At 47.6% G+C, this 17043-nt stretch overlaps 7 protein-coding genes across 7 annotated transcripts; 4 read left to right on the top strand and 3 right to left on the bottom strand.

Annotated features, from left to right (window-relative positions):
* Window positions 1-476: 476 nt before the first annotated feature.
* FIESC28_02162 (uncharacterized protein) lies at window positions 477-2525 on the top strand (the record flags this gene model as incomplete). Its single annotated transcript, XM_031156312.1, has 6 exons — window positions 477-592; window positions 644-1345; window positions 1394-1534; window positions 2009-2056; window positions 2128-2203; window positions 2262-2525. 6 exons carry the CDS (start codon window positions 477-479, stop codon window positions 2523-2525), a joined length of 1347 nt encoding a protein of 448 aa, XP_031019629.1.
* Window positions 2526-3944: 1419 nt separating this feature from the next.
* Window positions 3945-5027, bottom strand: FIESC28_02161 (uncharacterized protein; the record flags this gene model as incomplete). Its single annotated transcript, XM_031156311.1, has 1 exon — window positions 3945-5027. The coding sequence occupies one exon, from the start codon at window positions 5025-5027 to the stop codon at window positions 3945-3947; it is 1083 nt and encodes a 360-aa protein (XP_031019628.1).
* Window positions 5028-6635: 1608 nt separating this feature from the next.
* Window positions 6636-8101, bottom strand: FIESC28_02160 (uncharacterized protein; the record flags this gene model as incomplete). The annotated part of the gene is made up of 4 exons (XM_031156310.1): window positions 6636-7276; window positions 7340-7513; window positions 7565-7892; window positions 7946-8101. The coding sequence occupies 4 exons, from the start codon at window positions 8099-8101 to the stop codon at window positions 6636-6638; spliced, it is 1299 nt and encodes a 432-aa protein (XP_031019627.1).
* Window positions 8102-8655: 554 nt separating this feature from the next.
* Window positions 8656-9800, top strand: FIESC28_02159 (uncharacterized protein; the record flags this gene model as incomplete). Its single annotated transcript, XM_031156309.1, has 2 exons — window positions 8656-8992; window positions 9049-9800. The coding sequence occupies 2 exons, from the start codon at window positions 8656-8658 to the stop codon at window positions 9798-9800; spliced, it is 1089 nt and encodes a 362-aa protein (XP_031019626.1).
* A 34-nt stretch (window positions 9801-9834) lies between these two features.
* FIESC28_02158 (uncharacterized protein) lies at window positions 9835-11050 on the bottom strand (the record flags this gene model as incomplete). The annotated part of the gene is made up of 3 exons (XM_031156308.1): window positions 9835-10186; window positions 10239-10521; window positions 10573-11050. 3 exons carry the CDS (start codon window positions 11048-11050, stop codon window positions 9835-9837), a joined length of 1113 nt encoding a protein of 370 aa, XP_031019625.1.
* A 663-nt stretch (window positions 11051-11713) lies between these two features.
* Window positions 11714-12605, top strand: FIESC28_02157 (uncharacterized protein; the record flags this gene model as incomplete). Its single annotated transcript, XM_031156307.1, has 4 exons — window positions 11714-11792; window positions 11847-11893; window positions 11950-11987; window positions 12044-12605. 4 exons carry the CDS (start codon window positions 11714-11716, stop codon window positions 12603-12605), a joined length of 726 nt encoding a protein of 241 aa, XP_031019624.1.
* Window positions 12606-15233: 2628 nt separating this feature from the next.
* On the top strand, window positions 15234-16972 carry FIESC28_02156 (uncharacterized protein; the record flags this gene model as incomplete). Its single annotated transcript, XM_031156306.1, has 3 exons — window positions 15234-15403; window positions 15460-15947; window positions 16002-16972. 3 exons carry the CDS (start codon window positions 15234-15236, stop codon window positions 16970-16972), a joined length of 1629 nt encoding a protein of 542 aa, XP_031019623.1.
* Between the last annotated feature and the right edge of the window lie 71 nt (window positions 16973-17043).

Here is a 17043-nt window from a genome sequence, read left to right as displayed (position 1 = left end):
TTGATCCGGATCAGGCGTCATATTTTATGTCAGTCATAAGTCCCGTTGCAAGTGACAGACGCGCGAGCTCAAACAGGCTTAAGTCCGAAGCTAAGACGGAATAACGGGTTCCGAAGATCATGGGTTTTAATTGATTTCGATACCACCAACTGGGTTACTGGGTCGCAACGTTGAAGACCTCACGCCACATTTCAATAGTTTAAGTGTTAGGCGCCTCGCTACCAATAATGCGTTACGGATCCGCGAATAACAGGGAAAAACAAAGAAAACACTCATGTGAATCTTGTAAACTGCATCATGCGTCATCAATTTGTTATCTTAGATTATTTCCAGATCGCCGAAGGATGGAATCAGATCGCCCAAAGTTGAAGAAAGCAGTATGACTGTAATAACTATAAAGATGTAACAATTTTGCTGTCATTCCTCTGAATTGATAAGCTTGCAAATCATTCTTTAACTCTTATTTCTAAGCAATCATGGTTCTCAAAGCAGTTATTCTCGCCGGTCTTTTGGTCGTGAGTGGCGATGCATCTGTCTTGCCTCGAGCAAACTACTGGCACGGATTCTCGAAAATTGAGAGTGTTTTCTCCTTGTTAGTAACTCTGATTCTTTGCGAGTGAGACTTGTCTTAACCTTTTGATAGTGGTGACTCCTGGACCAGGACTGGGTTTGAAACTTCTGGTACTCAGCCTTCAAAGAACAATCGACTGGGTAATCCGTCCTACCCAGGCAAGACCAGTTCCAATGGACCTAACTGGATCGACTACCTGACAACTACCTACAACAAATCCCCCTTCCTGACCTACAACTTGGCCTACAGTGGAGCTGTTGTTGATACAGACATCATTCGAAACAATAACAACGACTTAGTCCGACAGGTTCAAGAGAAGTTTCTTCCCAACTACAAACGCGACAAGAAATTCGCTGCGTCCACTTCTCTCTTTGCAATCTTTATGGGAATCAACGATGTCATGAAGGGAGACTTATACAACAAGCCAGATACTCTTGACAAGATCTTCAAGACCTACAGTGGAGAGATTGCTGCACTTTACAAGGCTGGTGCCAGAAACTTCCTCCTGTTGACCCTGCCACCTCTTGAGCGCGCCCCAAGAGTGACCAAGAAGTCTGACAGCGCAACAAGAATTCCTCGAATCGCAAAGGCAGTATCTGAATGGAACAAGCGTGTCAGATCTTTACAGTCAAGCATCCAGAAGAATTATTCCAAGTCGACTGTTTTCGTCTATGACACCTATCCTCTAATGATGAATGTTATGAATAAACCCTCTTCTTACAGCGAGACCAAGATCTACAGAGATAGTAACGGCTATTGCTCTGCCTACACCAAGTGAGTACCACGCGACCTTCTACAAGGCTACATGCTAATGTGAGACAGGGGAACTGAGAAGCCTGACTCGAAGTCAAGCTCGTGCAAGTACGCTGCTAACCAGTACTTGTGGCTGAATGACCTGCACCCTACTGATCCCTTCCACAAGCTATTGGCAAAGGACATTAGCAGCTTCTTGCAGAAGCAGAAGTAAGGAGAGCAAGAAAGTTGGATATAATCTTTCGGACTTGGCTGTGGAATGTTGGCGTTCTATCAATTTTTATCTCCTAATAATGTTGGAGGACTTTGGTCTCGTGGAAGATTTGATTAAATACTCGTTTTAGTGTTTTTATTTCCTATGTATCAGATTGAATACCAGATTGAACAACAGATTGGATAACTCGTATGTCAACTCTCGAATGATTGAGGTCTTAAACCACGTCAGGCCGTATTGGGAAGATTCCGCGTGCGGCTGAGAAGGGTGCCCTGCCAAGGAATAAATCAACCTAACAATTCGCCATGTGGTCTAAGCCAGCCTTCTAACTGGCGCCATCCACCAACGCTGCCATTCAGCTCAGCTGGAACTGTCATGCATGCGCCGTAAAGCTATTAGCGCGGAATATTGTGAGAATAACTTTAAAAACGAACCACTTCCCCTTGTGATCTCGATTCTGTGTTCTACAGTGACATACTCAAGCGAACGCAATGGACCAACAAAACACTTGCCACCATGTAAGCCACACTGGGTCATCAGGTGTTTGGTGGATGAAAATAAGCCTGCGCCTTCTGTCTATTCTGCTTAGCGTTGCTGCGATTGGTGTTTCTGCTTTTTATGCGACTAACTGGACAATTGGCGCCCTCATCATGCTCGGACCGCCAGTAAGTTGACTCAATGATAAAGTGTTATTTGTCTGACTAGGCGCTTATCTTGTTACAGACCGGTGTGGCAGTACTGTGGGATCTGGTCGAAGTATTATACCTCATTATATATACTAACAGTGATGGCATCCATCCCAATGCCTGCATTATCATCGACATCATTTTATTTATTGCCGTGGCCGCTATGTCCAGCGTCATCGCCTTTACAGCTGCGACACTCAGCGACTCGGGATGGTACTTTGCCTTCTTCCAGAACGAACAAGGCGTGGAGTATCTCCGCGTTGCTACAGGCTTTGGGTTCATGACAGCGTACGTGAAGTGAACCCACGCACTTTGAAACGGTGCTTGCTACGATCGATTGACTGACCACCTTAGTGTTGTGCATTTGGTGATGATAGTGGTAGCGTGGCGAGAGTTGAAGAGGCAACCCTCCAGTAACCGGAACGGCCCGCAGATCATTTATGTTGAAAGAGGCCAATACCCACCAGCCGCTTCCCCAAAGACCGATCCACCACCTCCGTATTCAAAAGTCTCACAACCGGGTGAATCACAGAAACCTTAACTGAAGACCGCTTAGTTCTCGAAATGGGTGTATTAAACGATGCATGGCTTCATATCATAGCACACTGTTGTCCCATCTTCCGTTCCTCAGTGTATTTTCCGTGCTCAATACATCGCAATGATTAAAATCCTGATCTTGTAAACTCTACTTTAATTTTATATACATAAAAAAAAAAAGAAAAAAAAAACCGGTGATACGAGTAGAAGCCCGTGTTTCAAGTAAGGCGGTAGTAAATCACGGATACAGCCAACTAGACAAGAGGAGGATACCGGGCAGTACGCCGATAAAGAAACCCAATGATATTCCCGACGGTAATTGCAACGGTATCATGAACCGCTCCGATTGCCCGACGGGATACCCCATAATGTGGATTAAACGAAAACTCAACGAAGGGGATAACCTGGGATACGGGAACCTGAATTGCGAGTGAGACTTTCTGATGTGGCCATCCCGCTTTTATCCCGTTAAGCCCCACATGCCTATCAAGTGTCAACGCCAGGGTCGTCCGTTTTGACTTCCATGAACAGCCCGGCTGTATCTCCTCCGTACGATACAATTCATCCACTGGTTGATTTGAGTTCAGCTATGACACAGGACCCTGTTAATGGAGAAGCGGATAAGAGTTTAAGGGATAGAGGCTGCGAGCACAATGTCAGCTGTTTCTCAGCTGTCTAAGCTTTATCTCTTCTCGGTATATTGCAATAGTCCGGCGCAGGGATTATCCCATCTTAGCATCCAATCCATTTCCGACTCTCCATCTGGCCTTACGTGTACTAATGAAGGTTAAATTTCGTCTAAGCCCAGTCCAGCGCCTTTAAGCGAGGTTATTTCAAGATGCAACTGTCCGCGTAATCCCCGCCGGGTTGAACCCAGGTGAAGGCCTGATGCCCAACAGAATCCCACGTAAGCAGATGAACGGGATGACACTCTCTTGTCTAATAGACCCAGTAAACGCTTCACTTATGCCTAATGCAAAGCTACGATTCGAGTGCACCTGTCAGCCATACTAATAGACTTTCTTATTACAACCCTATAATCTCCACGTTCGCTTACAGACAGCCAATGACATACCACAGAGCATCTTGAAAGATCAGTGCGACCAAAGGATGTTGTTGGTTTCTTTAAGCCCGCTTTTGCGAATATCCTCTATAGATCCATTGTAACATCTCGATAGTCTAATTATACTTCAACTGAACCCTCTAATAACTCGATGCTTTTGTGGTCCACAATCGCTGCACAGTGCCTTTCTGTCATGGCATCGATTATCTCACGACTTCGCACCATCGGCCCAGCCACAGCCCACGCAAAACCATGGAACGCCTGTCTTCGATATTCGCCCCAGACATCTTCCAACAGTATCTCAGGTCCTCCTTCGTCATGCAAAGCCTCCAGATAAACCTGTAACAGCCCCTTCTCATGAAGTCGTCGATCATCAATTGATAGTGCGCCAATAATGAAATAAGCCACATCGGTCATGGCTGATCCAGGATGGATAACCTGCCAGTCAAGAAATCCAGGTTCCCCAGTTGGTGAGATGAACGTGTTACCGATATGCGCATGGCCATGAATGAGGCAATTCGTCTTGGTCTCTGAACCCCAAAGGATCTCAAAAGCTGACATAATGCGCTCTTGGTCTTCCAGGTGCACTGGTACAGGTGGTCTTGTGTCTGGATAAAAGCGCTTATCCCATTCCTCTGGACTTAATAGACTCTTCACAGCATCTTCCATGAATAATGCCTTGCTGAGAGATGGAAGATCCTCGCCTTTGTTACCCCAAGTACCGGCATGCAGTGCCGCTAATTGCTTGACACCCGCCTCGACTCGACTGACTGGCCATGTCTCTAAAGGGTTTCCAAACGTTAATCCTTGTGCCGTCAGGTCTTCGAAAACCACAATCCCTTGTCCACGGACAGTATCGGTGCCAGCATATATTGCACTTGGGAGAGACATAGTTAACTTGGGTGCCAGGTAGTAATAGAATTCGGCTTCCAGTCGATAGACGGCCAGCATGAAGTGCAAAGTCGATTTGACGGCCGGGTTCAGACCACCTTTGACGTACACTCTCTTAGTGGTATCGTCGGCGAAAGTCAACCTCACCAAGGCCTTAGATGCTGTTCCGTGAATAGTCTCAATGACGTCGGCCTCCTTGACCTGTCTCTCAAAGATCTTGGTGAACCATGAGGCGGTAAGGTCATTTGTTTTGATAGGTAGCGGGTCGCTTGATTCCATGGCGCCTCTGGCTTTCGAGGCTGAGTTCTCCATTGTAGTTGATAAGCTGATGAAATCGCGAGGGCCACTGGTGATGATCGCTTTCAAAGGGCGCAGATGACAGGATTCGTGGAACGAATGAGACGAAAAACGAACGTGAGCATGAATTATTATATATGTATTCAGCGCAGCATCCTACCCTGGCTGTAGGAACAATCCCTTGCTCTTCTCTGCAGGGTATACTACCAGACCTAAACTCTAAAGTGCTTGCATGGATCATAGGCGAGGTTGAAGTTAAATTCTGAACCCTGGTATCCCGATTTCTAATCTGTTGCCGATGCAGTGTGATGTTAAGTATTTACGATGGGACTTTTCTGACATAATAGTTTCAATTTCTCGGTACCCGCGGACTTCGTCAAGCAAATTGAATAACACGCTCTAAAGATAAATTGTATATTTGAGGCAATGGCCCTTGCACACGGCATAAATAGACCAATCATTGAAAGCTTGGCGGTTTCTGTAACGCATGCCTAGGCATCAATCAATACTACTGCACAACTATTCAGTGAAGAATTGAGTTGGGCAGTACGATTTGTCTAGTATTGGTCTGAGGCTTAGGATATCAAAATAAAATAGGGAGTCGACGCGCTAAGCCGGTGTAAATTGTCCGAGTTAATACTTCTAGCATGATCCTGCGGAACCTACCCTGGCGTCAGGTACGGATATTTTCGGCACAATTCCCGTCGCGTCCAAATTCGGGACTTGTCTCCGATCACTTCGGCTCCGACACACCGAGGAGATCAGCGATAACTAATCCACTTACCGTATCGTCGAACGAAGGGCGCCAACGGCGGCGTTCAGAAAGAAATGAGTCACAGGCAATTGTGTATTTAATTTATCTTCTCGTTGAAGTGCGCATAAATGCCTGGTTGCCTTTTATCCTGCTAAAACTCACAAATTTCAGAGTCACTCACTGCATCATACTGTCGCGATGACAGCTACATCTATCAAATCGAAGTGCAAGTCACTGTCCTGGACAAAAGACTCATTCTTTATATCAACCGATTCAAGCCTGTTTCCCATTGCGCGACTAACAGAAATCTTTGACTCAGCCGACTTTTACTAGGCAAGAGCTTTATCACCGGAGGCCTTTCGAGAAGCACTGGACAACTCGCTCTCCTTTGGTGTATACGAACAAACTGGAAATGCCGACAAGTCATCGGAAAACAAACTCGTTGGAATCGCTAGATGTGTTACGGACTTTGTCACGTTCGTATATCTCACAGATGTTTGGGTTGATCCAGCTCTTCAAGGGAAGGGATTGGGAAGCTGGTTAATTCGCTGTATTCATGAGGTTTTGGATAGTATGCCAGATTTACGACGGACGATGTTATTGACGGGAGACTGGGAACGGTCTGTGCCATTTTATGAGAAGCTGCTGGATGCGAAGTTGGTCGAGACTAGAAGAGGTGAAGGACTTGCTGTTATGGAAAGTAAAGGAAGAGGTCACCCGAGTTATGGCAAGCCTGGTACTGGTTACAACTAATCGTGGGTGGAATAAAGAGGATCGTATGAAAATGTGATGTAATTAGAGTTAAGTAGAGCCTAGAATATCTATGCAAACTGAAGTCTAGTGCTAGACATGGGAGCCCGTTCTATCTTCTAATATAGAGTACCGTCGCTGATGACAAGGATGGGGCTGCACTTGGTATCAGGTCTATGCTCAGCAGCCAACTCACGTCCGGACTTCCAACTTCCAGCCTCCAGCATCTGGAGAAGACTTAGTTCCACCCCATGAGGCTTGTACCTGCTCTGGAGTATCTGATGCAACTCGTCCAACAATGCGACGGTCATAGCTCGCCATTCGACAACGACGTCGGAGGAAGCATCAAACTGAGGGAGCTCTTGGCCTGAGCTCACCTTTCCAGCTTGAAGATCATCTGGCTTGAGCTTGAGGACTCCGAGGTCGACGAAAACACCACCGTTGCGATACTCGGGCAGGCCGGTTCCGAGTTCCATCTTCTCCCAGGTGTAACCCATCTGTCGTTCGAAGATCACAGACAAGGAATAGGCGAGCCATTGCGTAAGCTTGTGGAAAGGCTGGATTCTGCTTCTCTCCTGCCTATCGCCCTGTTCATCCGCAATGTCTGCGAGAACTTCGAGAGGCCATGCATCGCCGATGGGCTGGCCATTGAAAACCGTTCTGTTCCCTGGCCAAGATGGGATCAAGAGGGTCTGTAAACAAGACCAAAGTTGCTCATAGCTTAGAGTCTTGGAGCCTGAAGCTTTGGTCATGAGGTAATCTGGAGACTAGCGGTGAGCATGTGATCTTCAATGCAGGCGACGGACTTGATAGGTAGACTGACCAACCAGATTGCCTGGACGCCCCGACTCTCCGAACATTTCTGGGCTTTTGAGTAGCGACGATCCAACAGCTTGAAGAAGCTGGACTCGTGATGAAACGCCGACCATGGGGTTTTCAGCAGAGACCTGGAAGTGGCTGTTAAAGTCTGGCTCTTTTAGTTGAACCAGTCCCTTTCCTGTGCCATAATATTAGCTTTAGGACTTCCAGTCAGTGGAGTTCAGCATACCATCTACTCGGTTCTTCAATGAACTGTCGGAGCTGAAAGCGCCAGCCTTGAACATGTGCAGCGAGGCGACGGCGATACCCTCACTTCGGACAACTTCCTGACCAGAGCCAGACTCTTTAAAACGCCAGACATCACCCGCGCCTGCATCCAAAAGGACGGAAACAAAGAATAAATCCACCAGGCGTCGCGTAATCTCAGTCTTGTCGACTTTGGCTTCACTGGACCATTCTTTGATCAAAGAGTCGACACGGGGAACGCCGCCAACCTCAAAATGCTGCCATCGACCATGAGGAGGAATTGTGTCGTATTTATCAGGGCCAAAATCACGCTGGAAATCATCGTCAGCTTCAGAGTGTTCGTATGGTGGTGTTTGTTACTTACGTCGATGACTTTGGATACGTAATCAGCAACTTCGCCCATGCGGCTCTCGTCGTAATCGAAATGCTTCAAGTTCCCCCGCTTCGCTGCGTCAAAGACCTTGGATGCATGGTCTCGAACGGCCTGGAGAGAAAGCAGATATTCTCTATCGCTTGCCATTGTAAAATTAGGGTAGAAATTGAGATATTGAATTGAATGTTGTTTTTGTAAGATGTTGGAATGAATGAAGTTACTTCGGAGGTTTTGTAGATAAGATGATAGATAGCATACGGTGAGAGAAAAGGCGGGGTCCGCCGAACAGCGTGTCAACCAGCTTGTCATACATAACTAGCAAACAACCCCTCATTGCACGGCCAATCATTTTGTGGATTTATTATCGTGCTGATTCAGTTGTAAAACTCGTGTTCGTAAATGACAATTATCCATTTTGCACGGTCCTACTGTTACAAGAAGACTTGTGAATCGGAATTTGCTTCTTCAATGCATGTCATGATCAGGCTGCCAAATACCTTCTTCTTACGGAATAGCAGACCCAAGTCAGCTTCCGCCTTCGGAGCGATAAGGATCATCATCCATGAGCTTGGCATAAGATTGACCCCGTGACTCATGTTTAATAAGATCTGGACTTAAATAAATGATTTAGGCATTCTATTCTACCCTCATCTTCCTGTCCCAATATTCTGCCGCTAGTTCCTGAGTCTGAAGTTCACATCATGGCTGACATCTCAACATGCCTTCCTCTGACACGGGACTCCGTTGTCGAGGCGCATCGTCTAATCGAGTCTCAGATTCATCGGACTCCAGTGGTGACAAGCAGCTTTATCGATAAACTGGCCTCGACTCCGAGAGATGTCGCCCTTTTTGATGGCCAAGATGTCCCTTCGCAGTCAGCTAACCCTCAGTTCAAACTGCACTTCAAGTGTGAGAACTTTCAGCGTGCAGGTGCCTTCAAAGCAAGAGGGGCTTTCCACGCCATTGAAAGACTCAAGTTGGAGCCCGGGTGGGCAGAAGGTGGTGGCAAAGAGAAGGGTGTTGCTACCCACAGCTCAGGTGTGTATTTTGCTCATTGGTTTCGAAAGTCCCAATGCTCACTCTATCGATACTAGGCAACCATGCACAAGCGCTTGCTCTGGCAGCTCGAGAAAACGGCATGCCTGCTCATGTCGTGATGCCTTCAATCACGATCCCCAGTAAAGTCGCTGCTACCAAAGGCTATGGCGCGAATGTCATCTTCAGTACTTTGACAGACCGCCTCGCTGTGGCTGAGAAGGTCGTGGCCGAAACCGGGGCACGACTTGTGCCGCCCTATGATCACCCAGATATTATCCTAGGACAAGGCACTATGGGTCTTGAACTGCAGGAACAGGTCAAAGACCTAGACGGCATTATCACACCTTGCAGCGGCGGTGGAATGCTATCAGGTGTAGCACTCAGCTGCGAAAACACAGGGATCAAAGTCTTCGGAGCTGAACCGTCATTCCAGGGCGCAGATGATGCCAAGCGTGGAATCGAAAAGGGAGAGAGGATAACCTACGTAGACAGTATGTCGATCGCGGACGGGCTACGCTCTTACCTTGGTGTTCATCCTTGGGGAATTCTCTACGAACGGAAGCTTGTCCAAGGTATGTACAGCGTGTCGGAGGAAGAGATTAAGGCGGCTATGAAGTTGATCCTGGAGAGAATGAAGCTCTTTGTGGAGCCCAGCGCTGCCGTACCCCTTGCTGTGGTTTTATTCAACGAAGAGTTCCGATCTATGGTTGAGAAAGAGGCAAACGGTGGTATTTGGAACCTGGGCATTGTATTGAGTGGAGGCAATACTACAACGGATGAAATAAAGAAGCTCTTTTCTGAAGAGTAGATAGACTATGAATGAATATGAGAGAATCATACTATCATTTGATGCCATGCTCATAGCGCATCGCCATGAGATAAAGCTCCAGATCTTGCATAGCATCTTGCACCGTCGTCTTGGCCTGCTTCCCTTCCGCAGCCATTTCCCACAAAGCCTTCATTTCGAGAGTATAGGGATCCTCAAACGATTTTCGGATGGTTGTCTCCTTCAAGACTCCATCGGCATTCTCTGTTACATGCATTGTAACGGGGAGGCCTTTAATATATGGGGTATCGTACTGTAGCCTGACAGTCTTGTTCGCACTATAAACTTCTAAGTGAGCGTCGAACTGTGGAATGTTGTGTAAGCCAGACTCGTATGAGACTGTGAAGTTCTCGTACTTGAACAAAACACTGGTCACTGGGTCAGCTTGTATCCTGAGCACTGAAGGTAGGATTAACTTACTTCCAGAAAGGAAACCCTAGCGAGGTTCCAACTACTTTTTCAGGCATTCCAAGGACTTCTCTCATCAAAGAGAGGTCATGAGATCCAAGGAGACCAAAGAGACGCCACATACGAGTTGTCTCCGGTGTTACAGGAATACCACCACATTCATCCTGTAGAGCTATCCTCATCGCCTCTTCATTTTTCACTTCCCTGTCCTGATTATCTGCGTCAGAGAAGTCTGTGAACTTCTTCGGGTACGTTCCAGATTGATCAACCATGTATGAATTAGGACCGATGATGTCTGACACCTCTCATTAGTATTCCACTCTTTCCAATGTTCTGATATACTGACCTCGCACGCGAGCGTAGAGTATCTTGTCCATTCCACCAATCTCACGCACCGCATCCTCAAATGGTGCAGCATAGCGTCTCATATATCCAACCATGAGCTTTCCTTGACTCGACTCCTCTGCAGCCTCGACAGCCAGCGCATCCTTCATAGTGAACGCCAAAGGTTTCTCGACAAGAACATGCTTGTCATTCTGAAGAGCTAATATAGCGTGAGGAACATGATATTCGTTTGCATTGGCTATGACTACAGCGTCGGCCTGAGGTGAGGCGCAGAGTTCGGCAGCATCTTTTGTTGTTTCCACGGCATTGTTGACTTTTGAAGCGCAGTGCTGTAGGGCATTGGCTGAGATATCACAGAGGTAAGTGATGGTGAACCAGTCGCTCATGTAAGAAAGAGTTGGAATATGAACGACTTGGGAAATCTCGCCGCAGCCGATGATGCCGACCTTAATGATTCGTTCGGGTTTAGAGGCCGACATGATGATGAATGATGAAGAGTGATGCGGGGTCGGATTACTGAGAGTAGAGGAGATACTCACCCCAGATATTTAACAGATGCGGGGTGTCATGGTATATCTACGAAAGAGCTGTACGTTTACTATACAACTGACTACCATATTACCTGGCTCTTCCAAGGACTCGGACCTAAGTCTTCTTAGCCCTAAGACCACTCCTGTTCCGAGATGGAGTCTCTTTAATTGGCTTCGTAGTACCCACATCTTGCTGGTCCATCAATGAGGAGCAGTAAGATAGTGCACCAGCTAATCCTGCCATGTTCGTATTAAATGGGATAATATATCGAGTCTCAATATCTCGATAATACCGATGAATCAGTCAACGGATATAGATACCAACCTTGTGACTCCAGACACTGCCCAATACTGTGGTCCAGTCTTACATGTGGATCCCCAAGTTCACCTGCCGTTTTAGACGTTGAAGGATCCAAGTCTTATCGATACAGTGAGGGGAAAGATAGAATCCCACAAGACAATTGGCTTGCATTCAGACTGCTGATTAATCAGGCCATACTGCCAAGTTACTATTAATATCCTGCTACTGCAGTTCCTGTCGCAGTTGTCCGACCGAGACTGAATCACTTGATCCAGATTCATTAAACACAATAAGAAAAAGGCCCGAAAACTATGTCTTCTGACACAATAACCTTATTCGACATCCCCACCAAGCCGCCCCAGGTTTGTTGGTCGATGAATATCTGGAGAAGTTAGTTGCAGCCAATCGCTCGAGGAATGGAATGTGGATACTGACGCGTCTCAGCGCGTTTGCTTCTCAACTTTAAGGGTCTGGAATACAAGACTGAATGGGTACGTCAAGCAAACAAAAGAAACAGTTATCACTACGTACTAATTGATTCATGTAGCTAGAGTATCCTCAAATCAAGGAGCGACTAAGCGGACAGTAAGACAAGTCCAGCTCAATCAAGATAAACCTTTTAATGACTGACGCGTTTCTAGTGTCTCACCTAATGAACAAGAACCCGAGTTCACGCTCCCAGCCATCCAGATGCCCGACGGCACCTACGTAATGGACTCTTACAAAATCGTCGACTTCATCGAGGCCAAATACCCTAAGCCCAGCGTTCATCTCAATGACCCAATGCAGTCGCGTCTTAGGGCATCGATGGTGAAGTTCATGACGCAGATGACACCCATTTACGTCCCTGGAGTGGCTAAGAACATTCTTGGCGACAAGAGCATTGACTTTTTCCTCGCCACGCGACAAGAAGACGTTGGCATGCCGCTGTATGAATACGGAGAGAAAAACTCACCCGGTGCTCTGGACAGAGCGGAGCCTTTCGCCCGGGAGATTACAGAATTGCTTAAGGAAAATAGCTCTGGGCCTTACTTTTTGGGTGATACTGTTAGTTACACGGATTTTATCTGGGGTGGCATTTTGCTTTTTTTCCAGTGCTTGGGTGATAAAGAATTTCAGGAAGTGCTGGACAAGACTGGAGACGCCGATGTCCATACAAGGTTTCTCGAGGGACTCAGTGCCTGGACCAAGCGGAACGATTGATGAGCGGTTGTCTTGTCTTGCATTCATGCAGCATGCGAAAGAGAAAATGCCCAGAAGTCGGTTTCTTCCGGAGGATGCGTCGCCCAGGGTAAAAGCCTAGCCATTAAGAGCATGCAGGACATTTAACCGTTATTGAACTTACTTTCTTATTCTTGGTGACAATCTGAGTGGGTTATGATCCCCAGATCTCCTGTAGTGGCAACGTTTTCTCCACGCCAAGTGTATAAAACTTGTCTCAACCCACCAGCACATGCATGTACTTGGCTGTGTCACTTATGCATTGGTGCAATCGGGACCCAGCCACGCTGGCAAGGTGAAGCCCTGGATATATGTGAACCGTAAGGGTGGGAATCATGATCACCGAGGCCAAGACCAAGGCGCTTCGGTATCGCCACACACCGACGGCCCTCGCCTGCTAGAAAATTATATGTTGCACAGCATCACACCACCATCGCGTTTATGTCTAGAGTTTAAGAGCCAAGGTAGCGGTGACAAATTGATAGAACCGGTGGTTGGGCAAGATTGCTGGGCTGACCTACCCTAGGCTCAAAACACGAAGTTGGCAATTGACATCTAAGAATACTGGATTTGTCAATTAGATATTAGGCTGAATCTTATTTTTAATTGAGCGAATGCCGACCACCCATGCACAGAGCCGCAAGAACTAATGCTGTCGTGGGAAACTTAATTCGTTCGTCGTTTTACGAATGCATCAACTCAACTACGAAATACTGGTTATCGCAAATCAATTGCTAGACGTTGCGAAAATGTCATTTACCCTGTGTTGGTCGCTTATTCATACACAGACACCCCAGCTAGGCAGAAATGATTGGTGTAAAAATACCAGGTTAAAAAGCCCATCGCGATGGTACCGTGACAGTAAAGGTTTTTCGTGTCCTTCAACAGATCAGCAATGAGTAATAAAATGGCCCGATTAACCTATACCACTTTCCCACTGTCGGGTCCAGCTGTTCCCCATGCCATGATATGAACCGAGTTCGGCCGATTCCATCGGTCATGTTGGCACTAAAATTAAATAAAAAAACTGGAGGATTTCCGCGCCCATGGGGAGAAAGTCTTCAGACTATGGGGCAGACTCTTCGAGCCCATGGGGATTTCGGCCCTCGGTTCCTGATCCCTTGTACCAAGCTCAGGTCAAGTCTTGTTAAGTGGAGGTAAATTCTGGGTCGATAAAGTCGCCAAAGTGCCAAGTGCTTGGACTGTGTTTGCCAGCCGATGAGAGTTGGTCAAAAGTTCTGTCGTCTCCATATAAACCTCCTTGGCTCTCGCTGGGATTAATCAAGTGACCCCACCGCGTCAGTCCTTGAAAGTGTCTGAGCTGATTGCTGGATCCTCCGTAGCGGGTTATATTCCGTCCACGTGCCGAAATACCATGGGATAAGTCTCCATTTCCATGAGGGAGATTCCGTGAACTCGGGTTTTCGTATGTTCAGCCTTTGCTTCAACGGTAGAGAACGGCAACGACATGAACAGATCGTGTGAAGGAGCCAAGAGTAAGAAAATTATTGGCGCATGCTTGGCATTCATATAGAGTTGTATTTTACCCGCATTTACCCGCATTTAGCCAAAATCCACTCTAGGCCAAGACTGGAGAATGTTCCGAGTTGAGGATTCAGCACGGCCGCGGGACTTTATTCCGCAGTCCTTCTTCATCTCGAGGTGCTTCATGATAGGGAAGGGCTGAATCATTGCATCATGACTTTGTCTTGGAAGAAGGCAAAGGTAGAGGCACAGCATTGGGGTGGCCATTCCAAGAGTCTAGCGACAAGGAGAATAGAATTTACATGGTACAGTAGACAGCGTCTAGATCCTTGATCAGCTTACCTGAAATTGATGCATGGTACTATAGCTACAGATCAGATCAGGGCATCAGATGTGAACTCAGATCAGAGTAAACGGGACGATAATTAACATGGTGTTCCTGGGTGAAACGTCGTGGCGAAATGAGAAATCGGGTAATGACTAAACAAACCCCCTTTTCGATTCGAGCCTTGTTCCCAACTTGGTAGGGCAACCGTATCAGGCTAATGGCGGGAATACTGCCTCCAAGGGGTGAATCGGCAGAGCCCCATTATTTTGGCTCACCTACGGAGTCTACCGTATATCGACAGGCCAACATCAGTTGTCTTTTTACGGAGTAGAGAGGCCAGAATCTGATTCTATGCATCTTTTCCCCAGCTGCACCCCTGTTTTCCCCATAGCCCTGTCAATAGACCGCGGCCCGACCTCCATCTTGGCTAAGACTCATGACTACCAAGACTTCCAAGACAGCCAAGGTGGAACAAGATCGCCCATTCCGAACATTCAAGGGAGTGGGACCCGTTAAGCGGACGACGTTCATTTGGTGATTCGATCGTTGTCTTTTGCCTGCTCGGTTACACCCTCCTCCCCTCCCCATAATCTGGGGTCTGAAATCCGGTCCGCACGTCCGTTCCTCTTTTGACTGTTCTCGACTTTTTACTTACAGGCCTACCACGCGTTTTTTCTACTATATCTATCCAGGGATGCCCGCCCCAGACTTCACCCACTCTTTTTTTTCCTTCTCCTCATCCCTCACTACAAACAACAATTTATTCTTTACTTTGATTGATTGAGCAAATCATCATCATGGGTATCAAGGAGATCATTGGCCTTGGCGCCGACGAGAAGACCCAGAGGCTTCGTGATGAAGCTCCCAAGTTTGAGCATGTTACTTGGTACAAGGAGCCTGGTCTGAGGAAGCTGTGCTTCTACGCATGCGTTCTCTGCGCTTCTTCTATGGGAACTGGTTGGGATGGGTAAGCTTATTTCTGCATGCTGTTTGTGAAAGATGAATGCTGACATTCATGACTAGTATGTACATGAACAATGTTCAGAACTTCGACAGCTGGAAGAACTTCTTCGACGACCCTAAGGGTAGCAGACTCGGTCTCCTCATTGCTCTCTACCAAATTGGATCCGTCGCTTCTATCCCTCTCGTTCCCCTCATCACCGATCGCTGGGGTCGTCGCCCCTCTATCGGTCTCGGTTTCATCATCATGGCTATTGGCGCTGGTCTTCAGGCTGGTGCTTCCAACTACGCTGTCTTCTCTGGTGGTCGTGTTCTCCTTGGTTTCGGAAACTCTTTCGCTCAGATCGCTTCGCCTATGCTTCTCGCCGAGCTTTGCCACCCTCAGCACCGTGCCCGTTTCACCACAGTCTACAACTGTCTGTGGAACTTGGGTTCCTTCCTCGTTTCTTGGACCTGTTTCGGTACCTCTTTCTGGGGCAACAACTGGTCATGGCGATTCCCTGCTATCCTCCAGGGTGCTCCTGGTCTTCTTCAGCTCATCGTCCTCTTCTGTAAGTAGATATTTAAGATGACCACAAGGAGATATGCACTAACAGATTTACTAGGGATTCCCGAGTCTCCTCGATTCCTCATCGCCAAGGACCGTCATGACGAAGCCTTGGCTATCCTCGGCAAGTACCACGCCAACGGCGATACCAACCACCCCACCGTTCAGTTCGAGTACCGCGAGATCCGTGAAACCATCAAGGCTGAGCAGCTCGCCGCCAACACCTCCACTTACGCGGACTTCTTCAAGACCAAGGGTAACCGATACCGCCTCGTCGTTCTCTTCTCTCTTGGTCTCTTCTCCCAATGGTCCGGAAACGGTGTTGTCTCCAACTACTCTGCTGTCCTCTACCAAAACGCTGGTCTCGAGAGTGAGCAGGACCGTCTTATTATCACCGCTGGAAAGACCATTCTCGATATGATTGTCTCGATTGGATGCGCCATGTTTGTTGACCGCCTCAACCGTCGCTTCTCCTTCCTCTTCGCCACCGGTGGTATGTTCGTTGTCCTCGTCTTCTGGACTCTCACCTGCGGTCTTTACGAGCAGCACCAAGCCCCTGGAGCCAACAACGCCATGATCTTCCTCGTCTGGCTCCACGGTGTCTTTTACTCTACTTGCTGGTCTGGTCTCCTGATTGGTTACGCTGTTGAGATTCTCCCCTACTCTCTCCGTGCCAAGGGTCTTATGCTCCTCAACATCTCTGTGCAAATCGCTCTCCTGCTGAACAACTACCTCAACCCTCTGGCCTTTGACGCCTGGGGATCCGATTCGCTCACTGGTGGTAACACCTGGAGACTTTACCTCATCTACAGCATCTGGGTTTTCGGTGAGGTCTGCTTCATCTACTTCATGTACGTCGAGACCCGTGGCCCTACTCTCGAGGAGGTCGCCAAGGTTATTGACGGCGACAACGCCGCTGTCGGCCACGTCTCCATGGACAAGGTTGAGAAGGAGGCTCTTCACGAGGAGAACGACCACGTTTCCTCTGAGGGACAACAGATCCATGAGGTCGCCCCTACCAAGGTCTAAGCCTGAATGACACTGGTTGATGCCCTTTGAGATATTTTGCACGAATGCCCACGCTATGAAATGCGTTTTCG

The sequence above is a fragment of the Fusarium coffeatum genome (genome assembly GCF_003316985.1).
Source record: "Fusarium coffeatum strain FIESC_28 chromosome Unknown BRIP53273_contig_47, whole genome shotgun sequence".
NCBI classification, from domain to species: domain Eukaryota; kingdom Fungi; phylum Ascomycota; class Sordariomycetes; order Hypocreales; family Nectriaceae; genus Fusarium; species Fusarium coffeatum.
This window is presented reverse-complemented; position numbering and strand designations above follow the sequence as displayed.